The sequence below is a fragment of the Mchenga conophoros genome, linkage group LG14 (genome assembly GCF_057382185.1).
Source record: "Mchenga conophoros isolate Kocher_MC1m ecotype Shallow Benthic linkage group LG14, M_conophoros_male_GT1.1, whole genome shotgun sequence".
NCBI lineage: Eukaryota > Metazoa > Chordata > Actinopteri > Cichliformes > Cichlidae > Mchenga > Mchenga conophoros.
In genome coordinates, this window is record NC_140539.1 from 27,226,845 (window position 1) to 27,243,457 (window position 16,613).

Here is a 16,613-nt window from a genome sequence, read left to right on the forward strand (position 1 = left end):
GAGTTGTCCTTATTCTCGGCATAGATTCAATAAGGAGCTGGAAAAAAGGATATTTGATACGAAAGCATCACAGAGTTGCTGCAGATTAGTCGACTGCACATGTGTGATGTTGATCTCCTGTTCCACCAGATCCCAAAGGTGCTTTATTGGATTGAGATCTGGTGAGTGTGGAAGCCAGTTGAATACAGTGAACCCCATGTTCAAGAAACCAGTTTAAGATGATTTAAGGTATGTGACATGCCGCATTATCCTGCAGGAAGCAACCATCAGAAGATGGGTACACTGTGGTCATAAAGGGATGGACTTGGTCAGCAACATTAATTGGGTTGGCTTTGGTGCTTAAATAATGCTCATTTGGTTACCAATGGGAAACAAAATGTGCCAAGAAAATATCCCCCTTACCATTACACCACCAGCAGCCTGAACTGTTGATACAAGGAAGGATGGATCCATGATTTCATGTTGTTTGTACCCAATTCTTAGCCTAACTCACCAGACATGGACACGTGTTACCAATGTTTTATGGTTTAATTTCTGAACTGTAGCTTCAGTTTCATGACAGGAGTCATGTTATCTTCTGCTGCTGTAGCCCATCTGCTTCAAGGTTTGACATGTTGTGCATATTCAGAGATCCTCTTCTACATACCTTGATTGCAATAAGTCTTTTTGAGCTGTTGCCTTCCTTCCTTTTCTCTGACCTCTGGATATTTGTGATAATGAGCAGCTGAACAGGTGTACCTAACAAAGTGGACAGTGACTGTATATGAAATTTACTTAACAGGATAAGCTGTTGCATTTTAATAAACACTAAAGTCCAAATAAATTCAACAAGTCACAATGCAGGATTCTGCATCACTTTAATCAGTTCATCCAAAGCAAGCTGAGAATACAAGTACAATATCACAACAGCAGTATGACATACGCATGTCATATCATCACTTCACTCTGGTCTGACGCCACGCGCAGTCCAAACCAGACAGCATATAAGATGAGAGATATAGCACCAGAGTGTCGGAGTGCATAGCAGCACTTGTAGTGGTTGGGTCAGACTTGATGCTTAGCAGGCAGCAGGCTGAAGAGGTCAAACACACACACGCACGCACAAAAAAACTTTCACTCAGTTATCACTCATGCACTCACACACACAGAAGCTAAAACTGGAAGCAGACCCACGGTGGCTAGTGCTAGACTGGGCCCTCACACACTGCGGCCGTGTCGGCCACTGAGGGTATCACGGTATACGTCTGTGTTTACAACCAGAGAGGGAAGGCTGGGCTGTGATGACTTTTTGAGGTCATGTCACGAAGAACTCATGCGAGTTTTAGATTTTCAGACAGCAGCAGTTTAAAGAGTCCTGGCCCATTCCTTGTCCTTCAACACATCAGTGCATTCAGTGTGAAAAATGTTGAGCAAATCTAACTAGTTCTCTCTCTTTTTTTAGGCCTATTTGTCTTTTCTTTTCTTTTTTTTAAATTATTTAGCACAACTACAGCGTCACAGCTCAGAGGGGAGGGTGGAGTACAATGCCACAAAGTACTGAGTCATCGTGAAAATTATGGTTTTCTTATTAAATCAAGGGAGTGGATCTCCATTTAGATTGCTTGTGGGTGAAACCATATTGCTGGTGTGTTTATTTTACAGCTTTAATAGCCACTAGACTATGATTTTACTCACCGTATGTACCTTTTTGGTGTGATCAGAATCTATTTCTACTCATGCATTATGTTTGAGAAGGATTTAACCCTATACATTTATCTTTGAAAGCTCAATTTACAAGCTAGGATGTGACTGTGACAGACAGTCAGCTAATGAACCGAAAACAGGGTCTTGCATGCAAGCTGTAGTAATTATATTACAGTTCACTTTCTATCTCAGCAGATATCATCCAGAACAATGAAATGAAAACCAGGACCATACAGCGGAGGCACTGTAATTCACTGTGAAACAGATTATTCACTTTTCACAAAAATCCCTTCATGTGATACAGAAAAACAAAAAAAGCCTCTCTTTGACCTTTTTCTTTTTGTTTACAATCATTTTAACACTGAATTCATCATCCATTCAGACAAAGGTAAAAAGTCCCTTTCATACACACACTACATGTGTACCGATGGCTCCTTTTTAAGGTTTGCTGTCGAAACAGAACTCATAGAAACAATGTGCAAAATTATGTGCTCGATAATAGAAAGCATTTCTGTGCGCCAGAATACATTCACACACGCATAGTTTGCCGTGAAATTATTTGCATTATTCTAAAAGCTCAACATTGGTGCCCATTCAAACTATATATGACCGGACAGCAAAAACAACAGGTAAGGAAATAAACCAAAGGGAAGAGATTCGCTTCATGTGACCACGTCAGCTTGTTTTACTGTTTGCCCGCCTCTGCCAGTCTGTTGCTGATCTCTTTGCTCTTCTTTGTGACGGCTCCGCCCGGTTTGGGTTCTGAGGCGCCCAAAGAAGGTTTCTTCTTGGCTGACTGGGAACTAGAAATCTGCTTCTCTTTAGCTTTTTTCTGCATCCTCCCTGTTGTTGTTGTTGGTGTTGATGATGACTTTTTTGGTTTGGTGCGGGAAACTGGTTTATCCACCTGAAAGAGAGAAGAGACGCGAGAAGAGATTAAACGGATGTCAGAGAAACTGATCAATACTTTGGGAAATGGAATTTATTTTGTTTCCTTGCTTGGAGGATGACAACATCATCATTTAAATATGAATCTAAAGCCGATAGCCAATTACCTTGGCTCAGCTTAGCAAAAATTCTGGATAAACACCCGGCCTTATTGTTCTCCTCTTTAGACACAATCGAACACAACAAACAAATATTTAATGTGAAATCATGTTGAAAATTCAGCAGCACAAACTGCTGTCAGTTTAATAAAATAATTAATAAATATGCCACTACGGTAGATTCCTAATAAAAAAAATTGGCCTGGTTATCCACTGATCACAGATTTCTCTGCCTTCCTGCTGAGCTTGACCCACTTTTAACCACATATGTAAATATCCAGAAGCATCCAGCTCCATTTACTTAAAGTTACTGCAGGCTTCTGGAGTTTAAGAGTCAATGAATGTGTAAAATTGACTCGCTCTGTAACATGTTTTACAGCATCATGTACCACAGATTCTAACTGTGAATGGTGCATTCAATGACAATGGGGTTAGGGTTGATCTTTCCACCCAGGAGTGTGGCTACTCCACCTCTCTCAGCCCATTACAGGTGTTGCTCCATCACTTGCAAAGCCAACAACTGAGCCAATCACATTTGTTCAAACGCCTTATAGCAAGACTTTCTAACTGCAGGATGGTGCAGACTTTAACCCCAATGCAAAACTGCCATTTTAACATGTTGAAATAACAAGTTGCAGATCTCAGCTTAGAAGGGAATTCTGATGCTGATGATCAGGCATGTCGTTGACACTCTGTGGGAATATTCTAGGATTCTACATTTTATTTCGTTTAGTTTTCCACGTTTAACCAGTGGGGGTGACATAATGAAACCAACCAACACCACCACCACCATGTGGGGTGTGAGGAACTAACAGCTAATGAGGTGACAGTAAGGTTTAGACCGCTATGACTGCTAGAACAGCAGAGATGAAACCGAAGTGATACATTTTCTTGGTTTTGCTCTGCACTGGAAATTTAAAGGGTGACATGCATATAAATTAAATGTGTTGTACATTCATGTATTCTTTCCATGTCAAACTCACAGGCAGCATACTGTGTTACCATGGAATGCCACTGACCCGCGGACCACATTTTGAGAACCTTTGTGCAAAGCTAATTAACTGCTGGCTCCAAGCAAGAAAACAAATAAGCATACTTCCCAAAATTTTAAGCTAACCATTTACATCTTTACTTACTGTAGGCTAACTGGTAGATTATAAATCAAGTCTTATTTTATCATGCAATACAAACCTTCTTTTATCTTGCTACTCAAGATAATTTCAGGCAAATGACACCATATGCTATAGATGATACTTGCATGATGTGGTTAGTGCAATGAAGATAAAGGTCCAAAAAATAGCACAAAAAGCGTGTTTGTGCCTTTCCTTCTCTAAAAAGTGGTTCGTGCAGTTCCTTATTTAATGAACTTTTAAGGAATATAAAGCATACATGGTATTTAGTTTATATTAGTATATGATGTTAGTATTATGCTTTATAAAATGAAGTAATTTGGTTCAACTACTAATACTGGTGGAGGCTTGACAAGCAGGCCTGCATTGGTGAGATTTGTTCAGATCAAAAGATTGAGTGGGGAAAAGTGGGTGCATAGATAAATGTGGCCTCAAGCCAGGCGCTTAGCTCATTTCTGCTCTTGAGCTGGAGTTGCCTTAGTGATAACAGACTGATGGAGGGGCTCCCAGCTTTTATAAATGAGCATCAGCGTCCAGCGACAAAGTTGCAAATCATGCTCAACTTTTGCTGATTAAATAAACCTTACAAACAATATTGTATAAGATGACAGTGAAAGGTTATTTCTGACCAAAAAAAAAAAAAACGTGTTCAGCTCTATTTCTCAGAGTTGTGTAAAGTAAGTTAGGCGTCGCCATGGCAAACCTTGTTAATAAATTTTGTTGCCAGAGACGGTCAGTGTGGGATTAGGAAGACTATGTTACCATGGTACCAGTGTAAAATAAATAAAGAAAGGCACTGCACTCCATCAGGTTTACCAGACATTTTCAGAACAAAGTCCAGATTAGATTTAACACTTTAAATATTTTTGCTTCTTAATGTTGATGACGTGGGTCTCAAAGAATACAATTAGATCCACATGGCTGTGTCACACTGACCTGCACACTGCTGCTACACTAATCAGACAGAGGCACAAAGGATATCAAAAATGCACTGCCATATTCCTAGTATTCCTCTTTATAATCTGTATGCCAATTCATGGTCAGCCATTGCATGAAGAAAAAAGAAAAGTGCCATCTTGCCCAGTGTTACTAACACAATAGAGCATCAAGGAATGTTTTCTAGGTCCACTGGTGCAACAAATGTTTTGATTTTTATCTGATACATGTTGATAGCATCTCTGCTTCATTGTTTCCTCCAATCCCATCTTTTTTTTCTGTTTTTTTTTTCCAAAACCCCATGATGAACTGTTAAAACTACAAATCTCCACAAAAGGTAGTGGCTGGTGCAGGCTGAGAAGTGGGCAAACAGTGAACAAATAACTTTGGGAGGACTGCATCTGGCCACTGGGTGATAAATGTGACTGAGGCTACGTCCACACTAGCCCGGATAAATATGAAAACGGTGTTTTCGTCTGAGAACGCTCCGCATCCACACGATCGTTTTCAGTCGTTTTCACATTGTTGTGCGTCCACATTTGGAAACGTCTGAAAACGCTTACGTTCCAGTACTGCGCATGCGTGAAACGCAAGACGATTCGACCTGCCTCATTTCTGTCTGCCACTTATTTACTTTTCGGCTCTTTGAAACGTCGCGGCAAAATGTCGAGTTTTTTAAATGGGCTAACAATGAGGTGGAGTTGTTGCTGCGAGTAACACAAAAGTACAAAGTTGCAAAAGCGATTGACAATTAAAGAATTTGAAGAAAAGCTCTCTGGAGCATGTACAAACTGATATTAATCTTTAATAGGGCTGTCAAAATTGAGCGCAAACAAAACAACTGCTGTATAATGCCCTCCGCGATCTTAGTTTAATTGGTCACATGACTGCATCACATGACTAAAATGTGCTGTCGTTTTCGAAAAGGTTCGCTGTCCACAGTATGACGCAAAAACGGCGTTTTCAAATGTTTCCGCTTTGGAGAGCGTTTTCAAAACGCTGCATTTTCCTTGACCGAAAACGCCGTCTCAGCGTGGACGGAAGGCCAAAACGGAGAGAAGAAGATGCGTTTTCACAGGAAAACACATTAGTGTGGACATGGCCTGAAGCTCACATTAGCCAAGACGCATACTGTGTGCGTGTGTGTGTGTGTGTGTGTCAGTATGCATGTTTTGGCCTTATCAACTTTGAGGTCAGCCTCCATGCCTTCTAGAAGAAACAGAGAACACACCTGACTACAGCAGATTTAGAACAGAGCTGCTCTCAGTCTCTGAGAAGTCCTACAAGAATGAGAGAAGGAGTGGCCACATGAACACACCACTGTAGACACATGACTAACCAATTCAAACCCATTACATGCAAAAAGATCTTACCGTATGTGGGGAATATCTTCAAATAATAGGTTGGTAAAGGGATTACGTCATATTACCATACTCTAATGATGGAATGTCACTTTAGCTTCTGAAATCGATGCAGTGACCATTTTACTATTCATTAGCATATACATATACAGCTTGCTAAATACACAGTATGTATGCTGATTAGCTGAGCGTAGTGTAGCAGAACCAAGTAGCAATGACAAATGCACATCATGTAATTAAAAAAGAATGTTGACACATAAAACTGTTCTAGTTTGTGTTTATGGGGAGTTAGACCACATGCCATTAGGCACTTCTTGAATATTTTGTATAATGAGATAACACTTATGGGTTTCAGTGAGTAAGAACTCAAATCACGAAATACAAACTCTAGCATACAGCCGGGTTAATTTAGGTTTGATATGTGTGCAATTACAAGAAGTCAAAATGGAGATGGAGAGGTATAGTTTCTGCAGATTCGTGCGTGGACGTCATCTCACCTTGGCAGGCTCCTTGCTGGGTTCGCTATACAGGCTGCGTATCCTCCTGCGCTCCAGCAGCTTGTTGTCCGTTGGGTGAGCCTTCACCTGCTCCCCCTTGAATGTGGCACTATAGCTGGTTTCCAGACTGGTCTCCTCCCCAGGGGGTTTATACTGGGATGGAGCTTTGATGGGCTTCACTGGCTTCACATCCTTATAAGCCTTGAACTCAGTCCTAAGAACAGTGTAAATGAGATTTTGATTTATTTATTTTTTATTACTGAATAGTTAAGAAAAAAGATAAAATCAGAGTCATTAAATCAACTGACTCCCAAATAAACTGAAACCTGGTCAATGAATCAATTGTTAAAACTGTACACAGCTGTGGTGCTCCTCATACAACATTAAAATTAACAGCTAGCCAAAATTAAGCATTGAATTGAGAGAAGAGCGGCCACTGATTATACTGTAAAGACGGAAGATTTACAAATAATGATGATAATAATAATAATAGTAATAATAATAATGATAAAAAGCTTTCTATGAAAGGTTTGCAAGGTACAGATTATCCTTGGCATAGAGGCCTAGGATAATTTGACATCACCACTAGAGGCTATCCTCACTTTTATGTCATGTACCAACCATCAGACATGTACACTGTATTCATGTTGATTACAGCTCAGCTGCAGGTTCTACAGGACTGTCAGTTTATTTTTAGCAGTCAAATCAAAATTTGACCTTCAGATTTATTGTCCACGCTCTGCAAGACCGGGAAGGGGCAACACGTGCTTTCTTTTCAGGTACATGTAGACAAGAAGTGGACTCGTTGTGAGACACCGCTTACACATGTTTTCTATTACACAGCAGGAAATTAATTAGGAATTCTAATTCAGATTATTATTACTATTATTGTTGTTATTAATTATTATTATTATTATTATTATTATGACCCTGAAAATAGTTTTTGTTTGTTTTTTTAATAAATGGGAGCTGTTATTGCAATGTGTAACTGTGTTTTATTCACTGCACAAATGAAAACTTCCAGTTTACAACTCAGACATTCAGAAAGCAAGGTCATTTATGCATACAGTCACTTTATTAGGTACACCTTGGTAGCACCCAGTTGGACTTCCTTTTGCTTTCAGAACTGTCCTCATTCACTGTGGCATAAATTCAATAAGGTGAAATTATTCCTCAGAGATTTTAGTGATAGCATCAACCAGTTGCTGCAGATTTGTCAGCTGCACGTCCATGATGCAAATCTCCCGTTACACCACATCCCAGGGGAGCTTTATTAAATCTATTAGATTGAGGTCTGGTGACTGTGGAGCCCATGTGAGTACTGTAAACTCATTGTCGTATTAAGAAAAAAAAAAAAAACAACAGTTCGAGATAATCTGAGTCTTGTGACATTTGTGACATTATCCTGCTGGAAGCAGCCATCACAAGATGGGTACACAGTGGTCATAGAGAGACAGACGTGGTCAGCAACAGTACTCACTTGGTAAGGGGCCCAGAAGGCAGGATGGATCCATGCTTGTTGCTAATGCCAAATTCTGAGCCTACCATCTTAATGTTGCAGCAGAAATCGAAGCTTGGAGTGGACACTGTTTTTCCAGCATTTATTGTCCGATTTTAATGGAGGCTATAAAAACTCAAGCTCATTAAATTTATCATTCTGGCAGCCATTTGATTGGCTGATTTGATATTTGTGTTGATGAGCAGTTGAACAGGTGTACCTAACAAAGTGGCCAGTGAGTGTGTGTTCTGGGTTAGAGACAGAAGCCCTTCTTTACTCTTGTATACATGGTTTACTCCTTCATTGGTTTCACATTTTAAAATTCTCATGATCCAAACTGTTTCTACTTCACTGCCTGCAAAACACAGTGAAGTAGACTAATTCAGTTTTGATCTGTAATGAGCTTTTCTCCATGAAATTTCTGTGAAGCATGTCTTCTCAACTTGCATGCCTCGTCTACTCAAAATTGGAGGAAGCCTGAGCAGAAAAAACCCTGTTAAGACACACATGATTACATTCAGATCCTTTTAGTGGCTTTACTCATTCATGGCCCATGGCATTGATTTGGTAGTACTCCCAGGAAGGCTGAAGCAGAAAAAAAATCAATACTGAACCTTTATCTGTAGCAGTGTCAGTTTACATCTGATATCACTGGAGATTGCAAAAAGAGACCCTTCAATAGCCTACCAAAAAATCCTCTAGTGATTTTTGGGTGACAGCTGAAGTGCTTTCAGGGATGCTGTGCTTATTCCTGCTAACACCCTCTGCTGCTACCGAGTGCACAGTAACAATTACAGAAAATCAAACATGTAAAGAGTGTAGAATAAAAAGTGTTACCTTGAACAGCGCATTGTCACAGCCTTACACTCTTACCTGTAGCTGCTAGAAGTCGACATAACCTCCTTTATCTGCCTGTTCAGAGCGTCTGCAGCCGCTCTGCCTTTCCTCTGCTCCGCGCTCACATCTGCAGCCACCTGTCCCTCCGTCTTCTCACCTGTTTTCCTCTCTGATGACTTTTCCCTCTTCACGCTTCTCTTGACCACCTCCTGTGACTCCTTCTCCTGCGTCTTCTCCTCAATCTCGCTCTTCTCCACGCCGCTCTCGACCTCGGCGGCCACCTGCTCCTGCTTACCGCTTCCTGCGCTCCTTTCCGGACCGCCGGCGGTGGGGCTCGATTTGGGGATCCATGGGTGGTCGTGCTTCTTCGGTATAGGCCAGGGCTTGTAATCCTTCTGATACTGAGTTTCGTTGTTGAAAGGGGCCGGCGATGGCTGGTACTCGTTTCTGGGCTTGCAGCTGGCCTCGGGGCGCACTCTCCACGCCTTGAAGTCTTGGCGCATGACGGACGCAGTAGAGCCATCTTTGCCCGCTGCGGCACCCGTCGCGGGCGGTGCCTTCCCAGCCTCCTGCTCGCCGGGATGGGGCTGGGTTTCTATGGCAATGGCACCGGCCTTCTTCAGTTTCGGCTGCGGATGATGGGGCACATGCGGTACGTCGGCCACGTCGGAGTATCTGGCGAAAACCAAAGGCACCGCGATGTCTGCTTTATCCAGCTCGGACCAAAAGCGATTGATGCAGCAAGCACGCGTAATGCACGGCCATGCCATAATGTTCGATTCTAGGAAGCTGACCAGAGAAAGATGCTAAAGGGGAAGGAAATAAATCGGGGATAAACACGTAAATAAACGTCCTACTCACGACTCGAACCCTCTTCGTTTTTTGTCCAGTCAGGATTACTCTCGCGTTATGCAATTCCGACGAGCAGATCTAATCTTTGCCCGAGACTTACGGGAGAAGCGCCCACACGCCTCCCTCTCTGCCTCCTCCTGCAGGATGTTTCTCTTGTTCAAGTTTCACAGTTTGGGGGCTTGCTGTGGAGTGTATACATTGCTGTCTGGTTGCGCATCAAAGCGACCCCACCCACATTTGTGTGCTCCTTCGACAGTCAGGGGGTCTGCACTGAGTATGCACGATGAACTATCACCTGAGCTCGTCAGCGTCTGGCCAGCAAAGAGGGAGGAGACACGGTTAACCCCAATGCTGCCATGTCACAAACGTAAACCCACAGTGGATGCAAGCCTCGTAGAAGCCTATTGTTCCGTTTTTAGGAAATGGCCGAAAAAAAAAAACGTGGCTGAAAATCAGAACAAATAACACGAAATTAACATCAAGTCAAATCCCACTGAATGCAGCGGCCATGATTAAAGTGGGGACGAGATGCAAAATCTGATGACGAAATATTCAAGAAAACAATAAAAAATATTTTGGTCACTGACTCCGGCTTTATTGGTCTTCTTTACAGAGTCTTATTCAAGCAAAACAAACTTTATATAAAATGCGTGGAAATAAAAATGAAACGATCTTTCCAAACAAACTAACCCATTTATGCCGACTCCTATCCCTGCATCAATCTGCACAGTGAAGCAAACATTTAACTGCATTACAATCAGAACAGTGATGCACGACCATTTAAATCACGTTAGCCTGTACAGGGATGAGCTTTCCACAGATTTGCACTTAGCTGTACAAAATAACTGACATTCTAATTCACTCTACAGTAGAAAACATTTCCTGAGCATTAATTCGGGGATGCTGCTGATATTGATGGCATTGCTCCCTCTCCTGCTCTTCCTGCGTCCTGCACTGTGAATCAACAGGGGCATCTGCCTCCATCATGTGGTTTGAATTAAAAGCACACAATACAAAAACAAAAAAACCCCCAAAAAATTAGGCCATTAGTTAATCTCAGCAGCGGCTTTGCACAAAACATAGAAAGCCCTTAAAAGTGGACCCATTTCCTGTCATATATGACTTAAACTAAATGTTAAAAAAAAAAGAAAGAAAAGAATGCTCATTTTGATATGACCAAACTTTCAAACAATGAAGCCAGCGACTAATCACTGTTAAGACTTCAGTCACACAGGCCTAGAGATCAGTAGGCAACCCCCTGGCAACCTCTGGTTACTAGTAGTTAGTGTGTATTTATTAAGCGGTTACTGGCCGTCAGCAGGTGAAAGCAGCTGCAAAGAGGGTGCTGAACAAAAAAAACCCCTCCTTGCTGTACTTTGCATGAAAGTTATTGACTTGTATGCAAACATTACAGCTTGACGGGTAGTTTGTGACCGACTGCAGGCAAGTTAGGATGCTCCACGCACACTACAGGAAACTGCAGCAATCTGCTAGCAGCTAAAGCAATCGCAAAAATGTCACTGACTGGTATCTAGACCTGTGTAAATAAGTCTCAATTTCACAGCAACCGATTGGGAAATAAACTTTTTTCCCTCTCAACTGGAAGCTCATAGATTTTTATCTTCTTTCAGAAAAGGGATGAACTACAGGGCTGCAGTTGACTGTTTTGAAATTATATAGAGCTAGCCTAGCAGAGATCAGTGAAAGAAACGGGGAATCGTAAATGAACCTGACAGATCCATTTTAAGATAGAAAAATATATAAACATTTACAGAAGAGTGTAGTCTAATAACTCAAGTTGACACAGAATTTGAATGTTTACAGATTATTTTCTGATTTACAATTTTCAAAAAGTCCACAAGGAATAATGAGTATTCATTTTGTTCCAGACAAATTTGTGAATCTGTTTACAACTCAAGATTAAGTGTGTGGTGCATTTAAATACACCATTTATTCATCTGACCAAATACAATAAGAGCTTAACTTCAGACATGAATGTCAAGCGCTAATTTACGTCTCCATTAAAATTTACTAGTACTTGTATCCACATGTTTTTACACCCCCGAAAATTATGCAATCAATCCAAACTGTTCTGTTCAGCTCACTGCATTCATTTCATCCCAGCCTCTTCCTCGGCTACTTCCTCAGACTCTGCATCAACTTCAGTGTCATCCTCTGGATACAGTCTGCAGTATTTGTCCACCATGACATCCAGGTCATGTTTGACATGAGTGTTAACATTAAGCATCGCAAGACTTTTGTTCCATTGGTGAGGAGGCATGCTGTCGAGGTAAGCCTGGAGTCTTCCACTTGCTGTGTCACTTTTGCTGTCCTCTAGCTTCAGCACAGGCAAGGTGGAAAGTACCTTAAGGAAGGAGTTCACATTGGGAAAGAATTTAACGTCTGGGAGCTGCAAGGTTTCATGAATGGTGGTGGGCAAGCGCACCTCTTTGCCTCTGTGCTTCCACTTGATTCTCCAGCAGTGGAGCTCTGCAGGTAACGTGTCAGGATTGGGGAGGTCATTCCGGTAAACATCTGCGTAGTTTTCCTCAGTGGTGTTGAACTTCATTTGGCCCATGACAGCCGGAACCAGCGACAGACACTTCAGGGCTTTGAGGTTAGTCTCAGAGAACATGTCCTCCACCTCCTGCATGATCCCGTGGATTACAGGCATTGTAACATACTCCTTAAAATATGGCTCAGCTTGAATTTCACCCACATCGGCAGCACGCTGTTTCCGTAGAAACAGCCTTGGAACTTTGACGGGAATCTCGATCATGGTAGCCACGCTCACAGCTTCCTCGTACCAAAATTCATGGTAGACATCAATGTTATCATTGACCTCATTAAGTGAATGCAGGACAGCTGTTAGACTGTTGGCAGCAAAAAACACATCAAGTGTTTCCCCTTGGAGATTCCTCCCAAAGGCTCTAGTGAAGGTAAGGACATTCTTCAGGATGACAATGGTGACAACGATCTCAAAGTCTGCAAGAGTTTCTGCTATTGAATATCCATCTGCCACCACAGAGGCAGCAAACTTTCCTTCTTCATTGTCTCGAATATTGTCCATGCACAGCAGCAACGGTGGCAACATATCCAGCAGCACATCAAAGACGTTGTGTTGTTCTGTCCAGCCTGGGATACAAGCTTGTTTTAGTGCAGCTCCTTTCTCTTCATTCTTCTGGTAGTGAGTGGAGATGGCTTTCTCGAGCTCATCCTGAGTTGACTGGGCCTGAAAGAAAGCACCAATCCTCCTCAGGGTTTCCATGACCACTTGGACATTGGGGAATGGAAGGCTGTTGGCCAGGTGAATGTTCAGTGCCATATGGGAGCAAGGCATGTGCAATGCCAAGGGATACTTCTCCATCAGTAATATTGCTACTGCTTTCATCTTGGTGGTGGAAATCCCAGTGGCTTTATGGGCCTGACCACGGCAGTCTTCCATGCTGAGCCCCCAGCGATCAGTCAGCTGGGCCTCCAGTCTCTCTACCAGTGCAGGCTCATCACCATCAAATGGCACAAAGTCCAAAAACTCCTCTCGGAGGACGTTCTGCTGATTTACAAAACGTAAAAACAGAGGAAGGTGCTTCTCATTGGCAAATTCCACAAGGTCGCCTGTCACTAGGGAGAAGAAGCGACTCTCTCTCACTTCCATTAGCATCTCCTCCCTCACTGTATTCTCACAAATGTCCAGGAGCTGACTTTGCTGGGTTACAGAAAGGTATTCAGAGTTCACGGCCGTTGCCTCAAAGCGCTTCTTCAAAGCTTCATCTCCAGCGTTCATGCGATAATCTAGGAGGGCCTGGAAGTTGTTGGGTTTAAGTTCTGTTTCTGATGCTTTAAGAGGCATTAACGGTATGCTTTGTTTTCCTAACATGACCACGGCCTCAAACAAAGATCTCAGGTATTCCCGAAATGCCTTCTCCTCCGTGGACAGCTGAGGTTCATCCTCATTGGTGGTTGTGCCATCTTCTGCGGCATCTTTTTTGGAAGCAATCTGGTCAATAGAAGATGCCACTGTGAAGAGAGATGACATAACAACAATCTTCTCAAGAAAACTGATTATAAAATTGGAACAAAAAACAAACAAACAAACAAAAGAACAAAGTCCTAATTTAATAGCTTACATCTCCTTTCTTTTATCTTCCGTATATCTTCTTCAGTCTGCAATTTAAAAAAAAAAAAAAGTATAAAAGTTATTTACCAAAACTAAAAACAGTCATGTTATTAACCTTATTTAAAAAGACCCAAAAGCTATCAAATATCTTCCTTACAAGCTCTTTAATCCGCTTGCGATGTCTGGTGTGAGGATTTTTTAAATGGCTTGTTAGATCAAATATTGTTGGAATTGCCGTATCCTTCAGCACAGTCCGATAAGGGCTCTGGGGGGAAAAAAAAAAAAAAAACTAAACAAACAAAACTCACATAATTAAAATAAGCAACATTTAAAAGATGCACATTTTTGAGGAAATAAATGTAGAGAAGGCTCTGCCTGCTCACGAAATACTCACCGTTTTGCACACCATAGCTGGGTCAAAGTGCTTGGCACATAGTCTGTAGTGCTTATTCAACTGGTCTGATGTTTTTGCCTCTAGATCAGCCCTGCGACAGTTCTCTACCCAGATTCTGCATCTAGAAGTAATAAGAAAATTTATTTGACATGCTAAGATACAGAAATGGATTGAGACTGCCACTGTCCATATGAAGGCTGAGAAGAAAAAGAAAAACTACAGAAACAGCAATATATCCTACCACTTTCTTTTGCAATACATCAATAAAAGTGCAATAAAGTATTTCTATTTCCACTAAAAATCGGGTACTCCAAATGCATTACCCTAGCACTTTTACTAAATTCACAACTTAATAATTGAAGTAGCACTTCTCAAACTTATCATTATAGACAACTTATTAATTCAAATGACTCGTTATTAAAATGGAATAACAACAACATAAAGACAAGCACACCAAAATGCAGAGTTACTTTTTGTCTCTGGTTTGACATTGTGGCCACATTATGTTAAAAAAAATCACAATAAAACTGAAAATGGGAGTTAAGAAATGATTTGCTTTTGCTACATTTTGAATGTTGGGCTAGAAAAGGAGATGCAGACCTTAGCAGAAACCACATTATACAAACATTCGAACACTCAGGGCCTAGTCTACACGTCTTAGATTACATACCAGAAAGTTAGCTCTAAACTCAGTCTGCCATAGAGTCATTCATTCATATATATATATATATATATATATATATATATACATACATACATACACGATGTAGTTCAGATAAAAGCTAGTGATTAAACACGGCCTAATAACTGGAAAATGAACGACAAAATATTTATCGCGCCTTGTTTGTGGTCTTTACGGATTGGTTAGTGGTGTTATAATTCCTCACTCATTTCAGTACAACTTTAGGATACTACACATGGTCTTCTGGACTCTGCTGAATGCTAAAGCTCGTAGCGTACTGTCATATTTGCTGGCTTACCTCTCCGGGTCCCGTGGAAACCGAAAAAATGCCAAATCAGATTGCGTGCTTTTCCGCGTACAGTTCGGGGCCGCGCAAAAATTCGGCATGCTTCAGGTTCGGTGGTTAGCTTAGCTAACTTGGCTGCCTATTGTCATCCGCGGACTTCAGTGGTTTTCTTGTAGAAAGCTGAGTGGACGGTGGGTACAGCTAAAGATAAGAGATGACTAACATGATCTCAGACAATGTCTGGCAAAGAAAACACTTAAAGGACACACAATACACCAACACACATTTACAACGGTTAAATTTGGGATATATCGCTTTTAACAAAGGGATGTCCCGCCCCCGGAACCTCTGATTGGACATACCTAAGCTGCCCGTGATAACTACTGGACGCTACAGATAACCCGTCAACCAATTAAAAAGCAAAAAACAGTTTTTGTTTTTTTCTTCTTCTTCTTCCTGAAATGTAGCGACAGCCGCGCTTTCAGGGGGCACTGCACCTACCTCATTAGCTAACGTATCCGTTAGCCGCTAGGGCAGGACGACCTGCAGTGTTTCAACTAACCGGCAGCATGTGATTTAAATAGGTAGCTAACAAAGGCAAGAAATAATACAACGCGAAGAAATATGCACTACTAAGTGCATATTTCTTCGCGTTGTGTTTTCATCATTCCCCAATACTGAATCCTTCAGGTCAGTGTTAGCTATTTAGATAGTAAGGGTGTTTTCTGTGGTTAGCAACATTACGTATACTCCAGAAATAGGCGTTCGCAGGTGGCTGAGGCAGTAATAACTCGCACGGGTGAGTGGTCCTGTATGTGGCTCGTTGGTCTAGGGGTATGATTCTCGCTTAGGGTGCGAGAGGTCCCGGGTTCAAATCCCGGACGAGCCCGCCTTTTTTTGACTTTCGGTTTATTAATATTAGTCATAAAAGCATGACACATGAGAGCCAAAAAAAAAATAAACACACGAAAGGACACGATTAATGTCGACAAACGCTTTACCGGTGTAAAAAGACTTTTAAATCCGAAGTTATCTCCAAGCATGAAAAGTAGGTGTCTGCACGTGAGACGGCAAGTATAGTGTGTTTTACCATTTATCATGAATGGTTCTTTATGTTTTTTTTTAAATCCTATACATACTCCCGAGTAAAACATTGAGGGCTCGTCCGGGATTTGAACCCGGGACCTCTCGCACCCGAAGCGAGAATCATACCCCTAGACCAACGAGCCAACGCGGTCACCTATTTCCTGTATCCTTTTCTAAATGTAGCATTTTCACTCCGTTTTCTAGGACT

The 16,613-nt window shown here is 41.7% G+C and overlaps 2 protein-coding genes and 2 non-coding genes across 5 annotated transcripts; 1 reads left to right on the top strand and 3 right to left on the bottom strand.

Moving 5' to 3' along the window:
* Positions 1-819: 819 nt before the first annotated feature.
* On the bottom strand, positions 820-11,505 carry map6b (microtubule-associated protein 6b). Of its 2 annotated transcripts, XM_085243684.1 has the most exons (4): positions 9,025-11,505; positions 6,654-6,867; positions 6,027-6,075; positions 2,460-2,590 (listed from the first exon to the last, which is right to left on the bottom strand). In XM_085243684.1, exons 1-3 carry the CDS (start codon positions 9,756-9,758, stop codon positions 6,031-6,033), a joined length of 993 nt encoding a protein of 330 aa, XP_085099810.1. In that variant the 5' UTR covers positions 9,759-11,505; the 3' UTR covers positions 2,460-2,590; positions 6,027-6,030. The 2 variants fall into 2 exon arrangements, with proteins under 2 accessions (XP_085099809.1, XP_085099810.1); XM_085243683.1 differs by lacking the exon at positions 6,027-6,075 and having other exon boundaries at positions 820-2,590.
* A 144-nt stretch (positions 11,506-11,649) lies between these two features.
* On the bottom strand, positions 11,650-15,654 carry thap12b (THAP domain containing 12b). Its single transcript, XM_085243682.1, has 5 exons — positions 15,332-15,654; positions 14,352-14,472; positions 14,115-14,222; positions 13,968-14,004; positions 11,650-13,857 (listed from the first exon to the last, which is right to left on the bottom strand). The coding sequence occupies exons 1-5, from the start codon at positions 15,418-15,420 to the stop codon at positions 11,951-11,953; spliced, it is 2,262 nt and encodes a 753-aa protein (XP_085099808.1). The 5' UTR covers positions 15,421-15,654; the 3' UTR covers positions 11,650-11,950.
* Positions 15,655-16,136: 482 nt separating this feature from the next.
* On the top strand, positions 16,137-16,208 carry trnap-agg (transfer RNA proline (anticodon AGG)). Its single transcript has one exon. It is a non-coding gene; the product is annotated as a tRNA-Pro (tRNA).
* Positions 16,209-16,476: 268 nt separating this feature from the next.
* trnap-cgg (transfer RNA proline (anticodon CGG)) lies at positions 16,477-16,548 on the bottom strand. The gene has a single exon. It is a non-coding gene; the product is annotated as a tRNA-Pro (tRNA).
* Between the last annotated feature and the right edge of the window lie 65 nt (positions 16,549-16,613).